General features: G+C 43.8%; 1 protein-coding gene across 1 annotated transcript in view; it reads left to right on the top strand.

Annotated features, from left to right (window-relative positions):
- Positions 1–18,681, top strand: part of SPATA16 (spermatogenesis associated 16) — a 139,870-nt gene that overhangs the window by 81,132 nt on the left and 40,057 nt on the right. Inside the window, 5 exon segments of the mRNA XM_033150666.1 lie at positions 12,662–12,698; positions 12,701–12,781; positions 12,784–12,807; positions 13,171–13,317; positions 13,745–13,857. Of these exon segments, the coding sequence (XP_033006557.1) occupies positions 12,662–12,698; positions 12,701–12,781; positions 12,784–12,807; positions 13,171–13,317; positions 13,745–13,857 (402 nt within the window).

Below are 18,681 nucleotides of genomic sequence, written 5' to 3'. Positions count from 1 at the left end.
TGTGTTCTTCTAATGATCATGAGGTGTCACTAAATGGTAAAAATGTGCTGGCGTTGCTCTTTCTGCAGCAAGGGTTGCCAACTTGGTGCCTGTAGGCACAACAGCACCCCTGAGGTCTTCCCTGGTGCCCCAGAAGTCTCTGAGACACCTCCCTTGCCATGGCCATGAAGGAAGAAGTTGGAAGAGCGATGCTCTTTCCCACTTTCTCTCCCCCCCAACCCCGCCCCTGTGTGCTGATTCAACTTTTACCCCAATCCCTGGGTGGGAATGAGGAAAGAAGTGGCTGGAAGTGGTGACACCCGTGGCATTCACCATGCCCATTGTCTTAAAAAGATGGCCAACCCCTAAATTCTCCAGGCATGTACAACAATCCCCAGGCTGAATAGTTGGATCTTGGGGCACTCCCACCACATGTGGAGGTATGTGCCTGTGGAGGTGCACCCTCTCCAGCATTTTGGTGAGGTTCCTGGGCGTATTAATGCTAATTTTCTTGGCGTTAGGTACCACCTGTAAGTGAGTTTCAGAGTGAGTTCTTTTCTTTTCATTGATATGGATTTAAAGGGGGGTTTAGACCACATTCTGGTCCATTGAGTGGGGTTAATCTCATATCCTATGTCACCCTCCCATTGTTTTTTGATTGCGTCTAGGGGGTTAGTGGGATTTTGAGTAGTATTTTGTATATTGCAGAAACCATCCCTCTGCGTGTCCCTTCGTTGTTAGGATGAGGTTTTCGAAGGTTGCCGAGGGCCTAGTTGCTGCTGATTATACTACAGGATTGTTTAAGAAGGCATGTAATTGGTGATATGTTAACCAGGACATTTGGGTGTCTTCTAGTTTAAGAACCATATGAGAAATATGTAAAATAACCAAGCAAGTACCGGTAATAGAAATCACCCCAGAATTGGCCCTACTAAACATTTTCCAAAACAATAATGCCCACTTACACCACAAAGAACTCATAACCCGCCTACTTTCAGCAGCCAGAAACATCATAACCAGACATTGGAGAGACCAAATAGTATGGGAAACAGCCTTACTAGAAAAATTAACAAATAAGCTGAAACTGACACGGGGACAAATAGAAGAAGACTCCTTCATCCTGATATGGCTCCCTTTTATCACATACACAGCCCAACAAGATAATGACAAAAACCCACCAACAACAATCCCCAGGCTGCCTGAGACAGTGGCTTAGGATGCATATCCCTACCTACACAGAGAATTCCTGATGCAACAGAGAATTCCTCATGGGGAAGCTGCCTCTGTGCACATATCTCCCTTGCGAGGTTGAAGTGACAGCTAAGTCTGGATCCCCTTTCCTGCGAAATAATACACTTACAGTTTGTTGTAGCATCTAACACTTCCTGAACTTTAAAATAAATCTCTTAAGCCTCCGTGGCTTTGCCTTTTAGAGCTCAGCACAAGATGTATTTTTAGCCGTTCCGCAACGCCAGTTTTAAAATAACCACGCCATGTACAAAAATACTGCGCCGTCTTAAGTTATTAAACACATTTAAGAACCCAAATAATAAGCTGATATGTGACGTGACCTACATTAGAGGCATAAAACAGCAGTTAAGCCAGAAGTTCTCAACTATTATTGTACATGCAATGTTTTATTCATTGAATGGAATGAGCGCTACTGAATGGGAAGGTGGGGGTGCTCTGTGCTGTTTCTTTTCCCTCACCCTTAGAAAAAAAAACAGCCTAGTGATATAATAACAGTAAGAATGCATTATTCACACTATTCCACAGCCAAAGTACCGTTGCAGAAAAGACCCTCAATCTTGAGTTTCTCTAAGGAACTGGGAGTAAGCCAAGTCAGGATCCCAGCTCAGAGGATGGATAAGGGCCACTATTCAGATATTCCAATTGGATATCATCTATTTACGCTACTATGCCCAGAATGTCACACAACATGTTATGTATTCAGTGGTCTGTGTTTGCCCGAGCTTGAGTCTGGACTAAGGATTCTGAGCTGTGTTCTGACTCAATACATGATGTCCAATCACAGAACATTTCAGGATTTTGGCCTCTGACATTGGCCCTTGAACTCACGAGCCGTGATTCGCAGCTTGGAAGTTTAGACAGCCAATCACGTTGGGAGTGGGAGTGGCCCAGGCTTTCAGGAATGTATATAAGCAAATGCTTTGCCCCTGTTTACTAGTTATGTAGTTCAATAAAAGTTCTTGCTGTTGCCGCTGTGTCTTACCCTGTGGGAACCCACCTACACTTCACAGTGTATCAGATGAGCCAGAGTAAGTGTTACAATTCGAAAAATGTTTTAGCCACAATTACAATTAGTTTCAATAATGGTACATAATCATCATCAGTCAATCAGTCAATCAATCAATCAATCAATCAATCAATACAATTAAACTGATCTAATCCAACATTTTACGACCTTGGAGGGTGAACTACATTTCCTGGGATTCTTTGGGGAAAACCATGACTGCTAAAGCAGTTATGGATGTGATCTAATTGAAAGCACAACATAGAATTTAAAATATGCTACCGACAAATTGTATATACTTTCATTCCAAAAAGGCAACACGAGGTTCTCTGCAATTAACCTGCACGCATTGATTGACAGCCACTTTTTACCTGTCCAGGTAACAGATGATGATGATGATGAGCTTACAAACCTACTTCTGCCTTTGGCCCACTGGAGAGTGTAAGCAGCCATCTAGAGATGAGGAAACTGTGGCCTTTCAAATTCTCTTGGACTACAGTTCCCATCATCCCTTTCCAATAGCCAAACTTGCTGGGACTGATGGAAACTGATAGTTCTGAGCTTGATAGTTCTAAGAGAGCTCTTCTTTTCCTTCGGGTGAGGGGGAAACAGCTGCCATTCTCAGGGAACTTCATTATTCCCCCAGGGAATTCTGCTACGCAGCTCAGTACGCTCCTTTGGGGTACACCTGAGTCCCTGGGGAATGCCACTGCATAAATCATTGGTGTCTTTGGGGAACACTTTATCTCTCAGTCTCTTTCTTGACATCTTCCCAGTTTCCAAAATAGCAAAGCGCTTTCTGCAGCTTCGGGTCATCTTATACAACTTGCATAGACATAAGGGTGACGTATCGTGCCACTTTTAAAACTCCCTAATTAAAGGCACATAAAATTATTCAAGGAAATCCAGGAAAATGCAGAGAAGTGGTCTAAACAGAGCATAGATCTGTTGCAACAGCTTTCACATAAAACAAGTGCTGGAAACTGAGGCCTATGAGAGAATCTGTCATGGCTGCCTGACCAGGTCTAGCCTGTGTAGAGAGAGGACTTGAGGGCAAAAGAAACAGAGGCTGCTTCATTCTAGCATGCTGGAAACATGTTCTTTGAGATGCAGGTAAATAAGTATCTGAGTCAATGTGAAAGCCTCTGCCGCCCCCTGTCTCCTCAGACCCTCCAAGTGTCCCTATTTTCCAGGGACAGTCCCAGATTTAAGGAAGCCATCCTGGTTTCTGATTTGATCATGGAATCTCCCACTTTTCCTTAGAATGTCCCTATTTTCATCAGAGAAATGCTGGAGGCTATGGAATAGGATGTCCCCAGGGCTTTTTTTTTTCCAGCCGGAACTCGCCGGAACTTAGCTCCGTCACCTATCAGGTGGGCACCATTGCCATTCTAAGAGAATGAGGGAGGTGTTCATGGTTAGTTCCAGCACTTCTTTTTCCAGAGAAAACTACCACTGGACACCCCTATTTTCTTCGGAGAAATGTTGGAGGGGATCTCCTCAGCCCTTCAACCACTCCTTTATCTTCTCTTCATTCTTCCCTTTTCTTCCCTCATCCCATAATAATAATAATAATAATAATAATAATAATAATAATATTTTTTATTTATTTATACCCCGCCCTTCCCAATTTAAAAACTGGGCTCAGGGCGGCTAACAGCAAATATAAAACATTGATTAAAAGCAACTTTAAAATCAGCATAAAATACAACATAAATGTAGCATCCATGTCAATAAAATTCGAAAAATTCAGGGTCATTTTTTTGGGGGGGGACCCAGTTCAGTAAACATCAAGTGATCCCCAGGGCTAACTGGACAAATTGGTCCTGCTAGGGCCAGCAAGGAGACCAGGGAAGAGTTTAAATGTGGGGTCCCAGAAGGGTTTCTTCATTTAAAAAAAAGGAAAGGGAAAGGGGAATGGAGGATCATATGACCTAGTAACTCCTGGCAGAGAGAAAGAATGAAAAAATCTGCATTTGTATTGTAAATGAATGCATTGCATGCTCACAAATAAACAAGACAGCAAAAATCTCCGCTGTTCTTTCCATTGTTGCTCAACAGTAGCCTGCAGTTTGTTGAAGCAAACCGGTGAGTGTTATCGGTACTAGGTAGGACCAATGATCCGTAATCATCTGGAGGAACGCTGTCTGTTGTTCCCCGTGTTACAGAGGCCCAACTGGCCTCAACAAGGAGCTCATCTTTCTCCCTTGATAGCAAGCGATTTTAGGTTGCAATGCTGTGTCCAAGATTTTAGTGTGCCATTATAATTTACCCAGCAGTTCTGAAGATTTCCAGTTGGCAGTTATCACTAGCCTCCCTGCAGTCAATACAGCTGTGGCTAATTCTAAATCTTCCTCATTAATTATGCCTTTCAGATAGCCTAAGAGAGATGGCCTAGGTGTCAACGTTATATTACATCTGATTATGCCCTTCATAATATCTAGTATCCTTTGCCAAAATACTCTAGCGCAAGAGCAAAAATAATCTGTGCTCGATCCTATTCTCTTAAATGGGAAGGATCCTAGCCTTTCAGTCTACTACAGTCTGCCCTCCTTTGTGGATTCTTAAATAAATGAGCCAGTCGCTGGGGAGGAGAGAGCTAATGCAGAAGGAGAGACAGAGCTCCAAGACGCTGGACATCCTTAACACCAATTATTGATGCATTGGTCTGCTTTCCTGGCCTGTTGATAGGATAGGTTAACATTCATGATGAAGAAAACAGTGTAACCATTAAGAGCAGAAAGAAACCACCACCAGTCCGAAAGCTGAGGCTGCAGGAGAAAGTCTGGAAAGGTGCTTGTGGGGGGCGAGAGAGTTTGGCATTTTAAATGAAGAGCAAGCTGGGGGTTTTCCAGACCCACAGCAGGAACTGGGGGGGGGGGGGTAAGAGGCTTCATTGTACCTCATGCCCACTTTAGGCAGTTGTTTTGCAGAGTCTGAAAGCAGGAGGGGGGAAGCCAAATCTCCCCCCTCCCAAACCTACAATTTTGCAAATTCATTCCACCTCAAAACAAGCAAAGCTCCTCCTTTTGCATGGAACGAATGTCCCACCGCCGCCACCCAAATGGGCGTGGAAATTTGTCTCAGTGCTAGTTCAGAGCACTTAACAATCCTTACAACTGTCTTGTAAGGTAGGTCCATTTTTATTTGTTTGTTTGATTCATAGTACCATCGGTTTGCAAGGATCCTGCAATCTAAAATTCAGCAAAGGGTATTATTGTTATTGTTATTTAAAATTCTATACCACCCTTAATCCCAAGGTGGTTTACACAAAGAAGGGCCTCAGATGATGTTTGCAGGGGTCTGGATCGGTTCAAAAGGGGAGAGGCAGTCTTGAGGTATTGCAGTCCTCAGCCATTTAAGGCTTTATGGTCAACACTTTGAATTAGGCCAGAAAACGAATTGGCAGCCAGTGCAGTTGAGCCAGGATCAGGCTCAACTGCCTTGCCCCAGTGAGCAGCCTGGCCGCCAAATTCTGCACCAGCTGAAGTTTCCGTACCATCTTCAGAGGCTAAACCTGATGGAAGGCACTCCTCCGTTCCTTGAGGCCACCTCAAGTGACAGCAAAGGATCCAAAAATACTCCCAAGCTCATATCCGCTCCTTCAGAGGTAGTGTAACCCCATCAAGAGCAGAGTAGGTGTCATGAACACATCTGCCCCAAGTAGAGAGGCACAGCATGAGTTAGGAAGCAGCCAGCAGCAGGAAAACTTGCATTTCTCTCAGACAGCTGGGAGCAGTTGGCTGTCTACTCCCCCTGACACTGAAAGGAACGCAGATAAGACGCTAGCAGAAACCAGGGTGGAGAGAAGCCAACTCACTCTAGAACAGGGGTCAGCAAGGTTTACCAGCCATGGGCCGGATCACCCCCATGGAGATTGTCCGTGAGCCGGACTGGCGCAGCGCAACGCTGAAAATTGTGTCTGCACATGCCCAGATGCCAAAATTCGCGTCAGAAGCGATTTTCTGTGTCTGGACATGTGCAGGCGCAATTTCCGGTATATGCGCGTGCGCAGACACAATTTTCAGCACTGCTCGGTGAGCCCCTGTGCCACACTGCACCGGTTTAGCACAGCGCGCAGGGGACTCACCGAGCAGGCGGCTTGGGGGCCAGTAAAGCAGTCTTCGTGGGCCGCACATTGCCAACCCCTGCTCTAGAAGCACAGGCAGGCTCAGAAGCAGGAGGGGGAACATTTCTTCTCTGGAAGAGGAGGCAATTAATCCTATGAGCCCAAAGAGTAGTCATATGGGAAAGGTATTAGACAGGAAACAAAACCAGAAACCAGCCAGCCAGCCTACCAAAAAGCACAGAAGTAGGGGAAAAACCAGCTTGTCATAGCAAAGAAACTGGTGGTAGGTTATAATAATTTTTATTGTTTTATTATTTATACCCCGCCCATCTGGCTGGGTTTCCCCAGCCACTCTGGGCGGATTACAGCACATAAAAAATTGTAAAACATTAGACATTAAAAATTTCCCGGTGCAGGGACTCCATTGGTGAGGAATTCAAACACTGACAGCTTTTTCAATTCCTTTGTCTCATCTGATCACTTTGACAGCACCTTACAGGGTCTATACTGTCAAAAGCTCGAGGATTTCTGGGTGATCAGAACCTTTAGAAGATAGTAACAACACCCATGCATCTGTTAGTAGCTCAGTCGGTAGAGCATGACTCTTAATCTCAGGGTCATTGGTTTGAGCCCCACAATGGGCAAAATGTTCCTGCACTGCAGGGAGTTTGACTAGTTAATCCTCATGGTCCCTTCCAACATTGCTATTCTATGATTCTATCATGAGGTTTAGAAACTTGCTTTGTAGAGGAGATGCAGCACCTAAGCAGCAAAGCACATACTTTACACAGTCCTCAGGTTTCACGGCATCTTCCTGAGGCTCTGGAGAACCACTGCCAGGCAAGAGTAGATGATGCTAGGGATAGATTCAGGAGAAGTTGCTTCATACATTCCAGTGCTGGAATTCTCAGGGGTTTGGCGGATGCAGAAGAGAGATTGATGGGGTTTTTTTTGCAGCGACCATCTGCAAAACCAGCATCCCTTCCTGTGGACAATCTGCTGTGAAGATTATGAACAATCTGCCGAAAACATTGCACCAACAGAAGCATAAGTCGTCCTGTATGGATAACACACATTGAGGAGCCACTTGCTCTTAAAATGAAAACTCCTCTTGTTCCAACCCTGAAATATTAAAGGACCCAGGATTTGTCGTGTCCATGAAGACTTTAGCGCACGCGCACACACACAGAGCGACATACACACACACAAATCCACGGAGATGACAAAAGCAAATAGCAGCAACATACATGGGGTGGAATAATGGGTTGTACTCTCAGCAGTGATATTTACCAGCATCTTGTCTATTGCTTTTCCACTTTGGGAGACCTTTTATTGATGGCTTCCTCCAAACCAATCACTGTTTGCAGGTCACTCAGACTGTGGATGTTATCAAGACTTTGCTGTCATGATTTCCTCCCCTGCCTGGGAGTCAAGTCCGGTTAAACTCTACAGATGTGGATTGCAGAGACAGTGAAGTAGCATGGAAAATTCCTTCCCAGCACCCCAAAGGACTAATCAGCAAGCCCCAGCGTGTTCCTCCGCCCCAATGGAACGTGGTTGACTGGGTTGTGCCACCTGCCTGCCCCAGCTGGGATAGGGGAACCTGTGACCTTCCATATGTTGCTGAACTACAATTCCCATCATCTTCTGGCCATTGCCCATGTGGCTGGGAATGATGGGAGCTGGAATCCAATAAAGCGTGTTCTCTTTCCTGGAGAGCACGTGTTGCGGTGGGGGCCAGTAAGACACCCCTCTGTTGCTGGGGGGTTAGTATAGATGGTCTCTATAATTGGGTCCAGGGTGTAGCTGGGGAGATTTGTATGTAGCAATTTGTTGATTGACAGGCCAGGGTCTATATATTGTTTAGCACGCTGCTCATTCCTCCTCTTCGCTGCGTGCATCGGATCACCCGGTCTCCCTCCCTTTTATTAGGCGTCTGTGCATGACCTTGCTATGCCTGTCATGGGGTCGTCTGCTCTTAGGTCAGGGGCCTGGTAGGAATTTTGCCATTTGGCTGATTGGCTGGTGCCATCTGGTTTTCGCCTACTGCGTAGCAATTAGTCACAACTTGTAAGGTTGGGGTTAGGCATTGGTTATTATTGGTTGGTGGAGGGGTCAGAATTGACGGTGGCTGCCCCTCCAATGCTGCTGCTGTGCGGGGAATTCCGTTAAAGGAATCCAGGGGCTCCTATGCTTTTGTCCGTATCCCCCGGTCGGGGCCAGGGCCACGCAAGAGCCCCTGGGAACATTTGGGGAGAGGTGAGGGCCAGACCGTCAAGAAGGCTGATCGCCGAAGAATTGATGCTTTTGAATTATGGTGCTGGAGGAGACTCTTGAGAGTCCCATGGACTGCAAGAAGATCAAACCTATCCATTCTCAAGGAAATCGGCCCTGAGTGCTCACTGGAAGGACAGATCCTGAGGCTGAGGCTCCAGTACTTTGGCCACCTCATGAGAAGAGAAGACTCCCTGGAAAAGACCCTGATGTTGGGAAAGATGGAGGGAACGAGGAGAAGGGGACGACAGAGGATGAGATGGTTGGACAGTGTTCTCGAAGCTACTAACATGAGTTTGGCCAAACTGCGGGAGGCAGTGAATGATAGGCGTGCCTGGCGTGCTCTGGTCCATGGGGTCACGAAGAGTCGGACACGACTGAACGACTGAACAACAACAACAACGAGGGCCAGACCCCCAGCTCCAATTCTCTCCCCAAAGGGTTTTCCCCTTACTGACAAATGTCAGTTCTGTCCCTAGAGTGACAGATAGTCTGAACCAATGCCTAAGCAACCACTCACATAATTTGTATTTGAATAAAGTTGTGGCCAAATTAATGCCAAAAACCTTAAACTTAAAATCATGTCTGAAGTGTGAATTATTTGAGGGGTGGTCTGGGGACCTCAACACGCAACATCTGGGAGGCAGCAGGTTCCTGTTATAAATACATGGCCCCCACCCACCTCAGTTTTTGGTGCCTTTTTCTTTGTTTCCCTGTTCTACCCTAATTTTTCTTTCTAGACATAAAGCCACTTTGCTTTCTGCTTTAACCGATAGGTTCCACTGTGAAACGGTTAGCAAAGGCAGGTCACCTGCTTCTCGATTTCATTTCCAGGACGTATTGCATAAGGGCCAACAGATCAAATTGCTGTTTTCATCCGAGGCAGCATTCTCCCGAAAGTGAAGTGGCATAATGCACGCCAAAGTACCTGTTTATGTCCATTACAAAAGAGAAGACAAATATTGAATTACCTCAGCCTTTCTATTCCAGCCGAGCAGAGACAATTGTCTCGGCTTTAGGAAACATTACTCAGATTTACACATAATTTCTCGAGCAATTTTGCATCGCCGAAGAGTGACCTTGAGAGCCGAAATGCTGTCTTGTTCAGTCTGCCAGTAAAACGGCTAGCAGTAATTTCTCAGTTCCACACAGAGATTTCTCAGCGACTCATTCCAGGGTGAAATCTTTGCCTTCCTCCTTCGCCTTTGTCGATTTGTCTCTACTAAAGGGCACTCTCTGTTAAACTGGCCTTCGGGTTAAAAAAGCGTTGGTCCAATTAATGTGCCATGTCATTAGGCATTGCTGTTTAATGAAAGGCAAACATGTTTCTGAGTAACTAGGGATGGAGAGGAAATTTTATCCTGCTTGCCTGTGAAGGCAAACCTACCTAATTTGCCCTTTGCGAAACAATAAGTAAACTGAAACAAACTTCTCCAAATTTCGCAGTGCAGTTCTCCAGCCAAGTAACGTGTGCAAAAGTACATACCATGGGATAAACTGGACATCTAAATGTTATATTAATGAAAACAGCATGTGCAAATGCATTATATTGGGGGATTGCTTTCAAAAACGTGTATATATTGCAGATATTAATATTGCACAGCATGAAGCAATTGGATGCATAAAAGCTGGCCCATTTTGGAATAAAAATTGTCCAAACCCATTATTCCAAGCTTTACTAACCAGAACGTCTTCAAAAACAGGTACAAAACAATCAATGATACATCCATAAAGTTGTATAAGTATTTGCACATTCAAGCATAGGTCCTTCTTCTTAAATATATAACATAATTATGATCAGAGCAAAAAATCACCCCCCACAGCTGGGGGAGGCATCATTATCACATCCTTTCTCCTGTGCCTGAGAACAAGAGACCAAAAGCCAACTCCCTTTCAAAATCAAGATTTGCATTGGAATACCTTAATCACATGAGCTAAGGTTAAACACTCACACAAAAGAGCAGAGAACATCAATAGTTTCATGAACCCAGCTAGAGAGCTCTCTTCTAGCTTAGTATCCTCCAATGGAATTTTCTAGCATTAAACCCTTAGCAATATACCTGTACATAAAGGCATTCACCATTTTCAGTGTGCAATTAAACTATACTGAACAAAAACTGCTTACAAAAATATGTATATTATGAGAAACTCATACTAAAATGCTGTTTCTCATGAGTTTTTTTTATTACAAACTGATGTGGAAATGAAAGGAACTGAATTTAAGACTATTAATAAAGATCATTTTTAAAAGGAACTGAATTTAAGAATGGAAAAATGAGAAACAGAGAATTCAAAACTGATATTTACCCATCCCTAAGAGTAGCTCTATTCATGCATATTCTCTCTCTCTCTCTCTCTCTCTCTCTCTCGCATAACTTTTTAATTTTCAGATTTTACAAATTCTTTTAGACAATACTCAGAACAAATCTCTCATATCTGTTGACTTCCCATCCACCCCTCCATGGAATTCTTTCCTTACCATATAAAACTGCTATATTACTTATATATTCATACATTCTAAGTCTGAATACAATCAACATGTGGAAGCAGGGTGGATAAAAATCAATGATTTTTTTAAAAAGGATTTTTTTATTTAAATCAGATTTTTTTTAATTTAAATTGGATTTTTAAAATAAAATGCTTTTGGAGGAAAAATATTTCTAAAGATAGTTTTCTATTTAAGTTACATTATAGTCCAAAGGCTATTCATCAGGATATAAGGATTTGATTTAAGTTTTTCATGTGTGCTAAAACTCAGGTTTTTTTTAACTGTTTAACCACATCAGTTAACAAAAATGGATACATATGCTATAATATTATTGTTTTAGTTAAATAAATTGTTTAAATTGCTATTAAGGAAATGATTATTTTTCTCCTTCCAATAAAGTACGGCAGAAAAGTTGCCCAAATATAAACATTTAACTCATTAAACCTCACAATAATTTCATAATTATCTGTATATATTTCTAATAGTATAAACAATTCAGTAATTTTTGATATAACTGTAAAAAAACTACTCTGAAAATTTAATATTCCAAAAATGAAACCTTCATCTGGTTGTAAATATTAAGATTATACCAGCAAGAATGAGTCTTTCTGTAAAAAAATTTTTTTTTAAATCAAGTCTTACTGACTAGTGATTTAAATCATGATTTAAATCAATTTGATTTAAATCATGATTTAAATCAAATCCACCCTGCGTGGAAGGGGACCGGGATTCCTCCCATTGACTCCACTCCAATTGAACCTTGCACACAGACCCTTTGTGCATAGAAGCTGTAGGATACGGGTGAGACATACAAACCACATGCAGCTTGAATGCTACAAGGCTCTGCGTGTGCACCCAGCCACAGTTGGCTAGATAATGTGTCCCTGGATCAATCCCTTGTGCAGTGTGAATGCCCCCTGAAAAGAAGACAAGGAAGTTGACAAGCAATGCTACCCTCGGACTGGCTGAGCAAAGGCAGGCAGCTTGGGGTCAGCTGAGATTGGTGGGGCAGCGACCCAATTGCCCTAACAGACCAGCCCGCTGCATAAATGTTCTTCATAAATGGATGATAAATTGCTTGCCCCTTCATTACACCCTGTGTATTGTCTCTTATATCTGGATAATCCACATTTGAAACGGCCTAAATTTAGATCAATTCTCCAAGCTTTGAACAAAATCTCCAGTGGGTGTAGATATGACCTTCAGAGAAACTAAAATTCATTTTCTTGTTATCTTTGAGATAATTTGCCTAATGCCTTTATTCTTCCCATGCAAGGCGCAGACCTGCCGCAGTGAAAACTGTTTACAAATGTTTTCTACATTAAAATTGATTTTCGAGAGCGAGATAGGCAATGCATTCTGGAACTAATTTGAATTTTTCTCTAATTAATATTCAAACCCAAAATATGTTATCTTTGCATGACTGTGCAATTATTAAGGGGGAAATATCATCCATGAAGGTAATTATTTTTCATTTTCCTCTTTCCTCCTTTCCCCCCCTCTCCCCCTTCTTTAATAGCAGATCACATTTTTTTAATAAACACACACAGAAGAGAGACCCTGTATCATATCTCTTTCTTTCCTTCTTCTTTTTAAGGCTATGATTGAGGAGGCCATCACAAGAGCCGAATGTTTTCAGTGATGTACACGCCATTTGCAGCTAAAGTAAAGGCTGAAGAGGTAGACAAGTTGAAGGAAGCCTTCACCAGAAAACACCCGACTATGTGGAATACATATACACAGGTGACAAGGTTGACACCCTACAACACGAGGGATGGTTCAGCCAAAATTAATTAAGCGCTTTTTACCCATTGATTTGGATACCAATTCCTTTAGGATATTTCTACACTGGCTTTCAGTTTACGTATTAATTTCACATTATGGGGAGGGTGGAATTGTGAACCCCAAATGGAAAACAATAAATCACACCAGAATGGGGAGCATGCCGTGTGCCCACCTCACCCCCAAGCTTTGGAAGTGCTTGTGCTATTTATTTGTGTCATTGATTTTTAGAGTTCTCTTCATATAAAAATGGAAAAACTGAGTGCCGTTTTGAACAACCCCACACAGACCACTGTGCATGTTCTGCTTCTCCTTTATTTTCAGACCCTCATGGACTTCACAGTTTGCCACAGACAGCCAACTGGTCTTGCCCTTCTCCCCAGTGTTATTTGCTGACCCTGGGCTTCAAAAACAAGGAAGTTGGGAAATTTCTGGAAAAGATGTCCAGCAGGAAGCTGCCGACATTTTCGGGTAACAAATGTGGATTCTCTCTCACACATACACCATTGATGATGAACGTGTTTCTCCTGGTTTTGTCATTTTCGCAAATCTTATATTGCTGTCTTGGATGGATGGATGGAGGATGGATGGATGGATGGGTGGGTGGATGGATACATGACATGTTCTAAGCCAGACAAAAGTGGGCTCAGAGCAGGGTATGGCTGGGGAAGAGCCCTGAGGGCCAGGTGGTGATGCTCAGGGGGCCACATCCAGCCCTCAGGCCTGAGGTTCCTCAACCATGTTGAAAAATGAGACGTTTGGCCACCAGCAAGCCCTGACTAATCCATTTCCAGTGCCTTGGGATTAAGTTTCCACACAATAGGGAGGTATCTTTTCAATGTGATTCTGTCCACAGCTGTTAGTTCTGTTAAATAATGCTTCTTTCATACCTCCCTAGAGCATAAAGCTCCATTCAGTCCTCTCACAAAAGAAGAAGCAAGGAGACACCTGGAGACAATTGGAAAAAGAATCTTGCCAATAATGGATTTCATCAGAGGCACCAAACTGACTGTGAGTATGATAATCTTTTTAATACGGTTCCCATCCCTTACAATAAATGGTATATATTTTGCTGAAGGTGAGTAATGAGGTTTCATACTGTTATTTCAGGCATGGCTATCACCCCAAGCTTCCCATGTAGTCCTCAACAAGGGCAAAACGCTAGCTAAATGTTTGCAGACAACTGCAAATCTTTGCCGTGCTGTTGTGAAAGCGCAGTATTATAATTGAGCAAATTCAGGAAATGCGGAATTATAATCCAGCAGCACTATCATTTAGCTCCTGCAGCAATTGCCTTCTTGTTTCTGCTGCTGCCGAAATGAATGAGCTGCTTGTGATGAACAGCTTTGCCGTGCTGTTGTGCAAAAATGCAGTATTATAATTTAGAAAATTCGGAAAACACAGAATTATAATCCAGCAGCACTATAATTTAGTTCCTGCAGAACATGTGGCAACTGCCTTCTTACTTCCACAACTGCTGAAATGAACAAGCGCTTTTCCAATATCCAGAAGTGTTCGCCATTGTTATATTGCCAAAACTGCATCATCCGTGTGTAAGTACAAAAACCTTAGGGTACAAAACCTAAGGGGGGAGCCCCAGAAACAACTCCATGAGGTTCAGGGGCTACAGAATGCTGCTGGTTGTTCAGCAGATGGGGCCAAGTTTTCAAAAATAAACAGTGCTTATACAGTACTTAGGTTTAAATAAGGCAACAAGTTAAACAAGTCAAGAGCTGCTTTTTATAGTACTTAACCATAAGATTAAATAAAAATAACAGAGATACCGGTATATAAAAATAAAAAACAGAGATTTGAACCACTGACCTTCTGATCAGCAAGCCCAAGAGGCTAAGTGGTTTGGACCACAGTACCACCCGCTCCCTCAAGAGTATAGCATCCAGTTATACCAGGGGCAGGAAGCCTTTTCCAGCCAATGGGCCAGAGCCTAATCCAGAAGACGAAGAAGCAGAAGATAACGAAGAAGAAAGAAAGAAGACGAAAAGAAGAGAAGAAGAGAGAAGGAAGAAGAAGAAGAAGAAGAGAGAGAAGAAGAAGAAAAGAAGAAGAAGAAGACAGAAAAAAAGAGAAGAAGAGAAGAGAAAGAGGAAAGAAGAGACGAAGAAGAAAGAAAGAGAAGAAGAGAAGAAGAAGAGAAGAAGAAGAAGAAGAGTTTGGATTTGATATCCCGCTTTTCACTACCCGAAGGAGTGTCAAAGCGGCTCACATTCTCCTTTCCCTTCCTCCCCCACAACAAACACTCTGTGAGGTGAGTGGGGCTGAGAGACTTCAAAGAAGTGTGACTGGCCCAAGGTCACCCAGCAGCTGCATGTGGAGGAGCGGGGAAGCAAACCCGGTTCCCCAGATTATGAGTCTACCACTCTTAACCACTACACCACACTGGCTCTCCCTGGCCACCGGTGGGCCAAATTTGACATTTAGGTAGGGTCACCCATGTGTTGGTGATGAACTCTGAAGGCTCGATTGTCGGACTTCAAGTGAAGTACTGCAATGTTTACAAACCGTTTTCAAATATCCCCGTGGTGCTTCTTGAACTTCCAAAACGGGTGGTTCAAAGAGCAGCCAGGGAGTGTTAGAAAGGCCTTCGTAAAACAGTCCCCGAACTACTCCTTAAACCTCCAGAAGTCTGAGATTTGAAGAGCAGCATGGGGGAAAGAGCTTTCCAGCAGCCCCATGCTGCTGTTTGAACCTCCTGCTTTTGGAGGTTGAAAGAGCAGTGCTGAGGGGGGGGTGTTGCTCCAGGAAAGAAGCAACTGGGAAGTCACTTTGAGCTTCCAGTTGCTCCTCCGAAGTCCTGCTGTTATCCGCCCCACCTGATGTCACATATGATTTCAGGCGTAGGGTAGGTGAGAATGGCTTCACCAAAATGGCCTCACTGAGCAAATGCAGAGGCAAGCTACATTTGATCCATAGACTGGAGGTTCCTCACCTCTGAGCTATGCCTATTCTAAACTGTTGCCTCAACCAAATCTGAAATATACTCGGAGTCCTGCGGTGATTTCATGCTCTTTATTGCAGCTTGTAAAACAGTGATTGAATTGCCCCCCCCCAAACCTCAGGCTTTTATTACATTATTTACACAATGAGTCCCATCTGATTGACTGATTCTGCTTCCCTCCTGGAGCCTGATTGGTCTTCTCCTGCAAGCCAATCAGCTGCTGCATGCTAGGATCCTACCTGCCTATTGTTCTAGGATCCAAGCTTGGTCCATAACAAATCAATTTTGAATCCTGCAGTTCAGCATCTGGGCCCTTTGTGGTCTTCTGGCTCCGTCCTTCCTACTACTTCTGGGTCCAGCTGTGTTGCGGGGTCCAGGCATCGTGCTCCCTAGTCCCCCAGCCTGCAGACATAAAAGGACCACATAGACCATATGTTTGGATCGAAACAGGCCACAACTTTATTGAATACAGATGAAAGAGGTTTGGCTTGGGCATTAGGCAATCAAAATACTTCCGGCCCATCCACTGGAAGTGACGCGTACGTCGTTCCAGGCAGGATGGTTCATAAGACTTACATTAAATAGAGCGGCCCCCGCAGGGACCACCGTCTGGGGGAGCATCCTCGACCCTGGCCCTGCCTGGGCATGCAGACATGACCACTGTCCCCGGATCCCGTTAACGGGATACCCCATCATTTGGAGAAGACTACAACCTCCCCTCCATCCAAGACGAAGGATTGCCCCAACGCCCAACCCAGTTGTGATGATTGCTATGAGGTAGAGCCAATTGGTTTGATGGACAAATTCCTACCTGGCCCCATAAAACAGCAACCACCGTAGCCACAGCAAATTCCTTAACAATCAGCTTGAATCCAAGGAGGGTGGTTGGGGAAACCCGGTGAGGGGAAACAAGTAGAGCCCCAGGTGAAGGCTATTTAAATGGACAGGGAGTGGACCCGAGGGAAGCCTTCCAGCTCTGTCGGCCCCGCCCTCCAGCCCAGCCTGCATCCTAGATTGCTTCCCCATTTGCCAATCCAGGATGTAGGCTAGGATCTGACTTCCCAACCACTTTCCAGTGTCCCTGGTCTCTCTGGTGTTTCAGCCCTTTCTCTTTCATGCAGCTCTTGAATTGCATCTCTTCAAATCTATGAAGAGCACTTTTCTTCAACTCAGCTCATGTACCATATTTTCACTCCTCCCCCCAGCCTTTTAGCCAATTATAAGGATAGTAAACTCCTGGTTAAGTGTCCATTTCCCCTTAACTGCCACATTCCTAGACTGAACTTTTGACCTTCTGTTCAATAGATCCTGAGTAGAACAACAACTTTTGACCTTCCCATGAAAATGGACCCTTCTATGCAGGAGAGCCCTTAAAACCAAAAGCAGCCATTTTATAATTACCAAACATTATACAATATGGTGGAATGGCTTCTTTTCTCCCTTTTGGGGGGGGGGGTATTTTAAAAAATGAACCGGTTTATCAATTATTTTGAAAGAACATTGCCACTCATATGATCAGAAAAGGAACAGGACACATAACTGAAGGGAAAATCTTTTACATAATGATGATGAAAAGTGAGAACCCAACCCCAAAACCTGATTATAAAGCAATCTAAAGATGGTGCTACAGGACAAGAACTGCTCTGTCATTCCTGTCTAGACACTGATGAAATTGGACACTTCTGTTTCCTGTGGAAGTAGTTCAATTTTTTGTTTGAATTATATTTGCAGCTATTATTTATCAGCCTTAATACTTATTCCATGGAAGAAGTGCTTCATAGAACACTTTCCTTCCAGTTACCTGCTATTAGCTTTTTAATTTCTCATGGGTTTTACAAAAAGATAGTTGGGGAGTGGGGGGAATACATTACAGTTGAAAAGAAGCAATTATTTTCTGTAAGATCTCAAAAACTTCAGCTAGTTTTCTCTTTGAAAGGCAATGGTGGAGGCATCTCAGGACACAACCGGGGGGGGGGGAGAACTAATTAGCAGCCCAAATCTGCAAGCCGGTTGTGCATAGGTAAACTCTGGAATCTGAAACAACAAGATATGCAGTAGCAATGGCCATCAACTTAGAAGACCTTGATGCACAAATCCACGGAAGATAAGGCTATCAGTGACTTCTAGTCATGGTGATTATTTTACCTCCAGAACCAGAGGCATACGAGCGCCTGGGGATCACAAATGGGAGAGTGTTAATGCACTCATGGCCTACTAATGGCATTCCATGGGTATCTGGTTGGTCCTTATGGACCTTCCACGAGCGTCTGGTTGGCCACTGTGAGAAAGGAATGCTGGACTCCCATAGGCCTTTGGGCTCATCTATCAGGGCTCCTCATACATTCTCAGTCGGTCTGCTTGAGCTGGATCTCGGTGTTTCTGCTCAACTGGTTTATGGGTTTGGCTTTAGTTGGGCTCCCTGGGCTTCAGTTTCCAAGGGAGTCTTCCTGCTTAGAGAGGCATTTTTGCTGCCTTTCTGTTCTCCCAGCCTTCTCAATAACTTAGGTATTCTGTCCCTCTGTTTCTTAAATCTGTGTTTAACTTTTGGGGTACAGCAGATTCTGTTTTGTTGCATTTATATGGGGGGGCTTTCCTCTTCTTTTTAACGGTTTCATGTCTTACTTCACGTTTAAATTGTGCTTCAATTCGGCTGTAAGGTAGGACACCATCGGTAAATAAATAAATACGGGACGGGGCAAGTGCATTCAATTGAAAAAGAGCCCATAACCAAAATGGGAGCAAATCATGGGTACATGTACACATAGATCATATCCCTGCAGAATTCACGGGATTAGATTTCTGATTCCGTCTCTCCAGCTGCCCTCCCCCTGGCACTAGTACTGCCAAACACTGCAATGCACCCAGCCATTACCTGGAAT

This window comes from Lacerta agilis, chromosome 5 (assembly GCF_009819535.1).
Source record: "Lacerta agilis isolate rLacAgi1 chromosome 5, rLacAgi1.pri, whole genome shotgun sequence".
Lineage (NCBI taxonomy): Eukaryota > Metazoa > Chordata > Lepidosauria > Squamata > Lacertidae > Lacerta > Lacerta agilis.
This window is presented reverse-complemented; position numbering and strand designations above follow the sequence as displayed.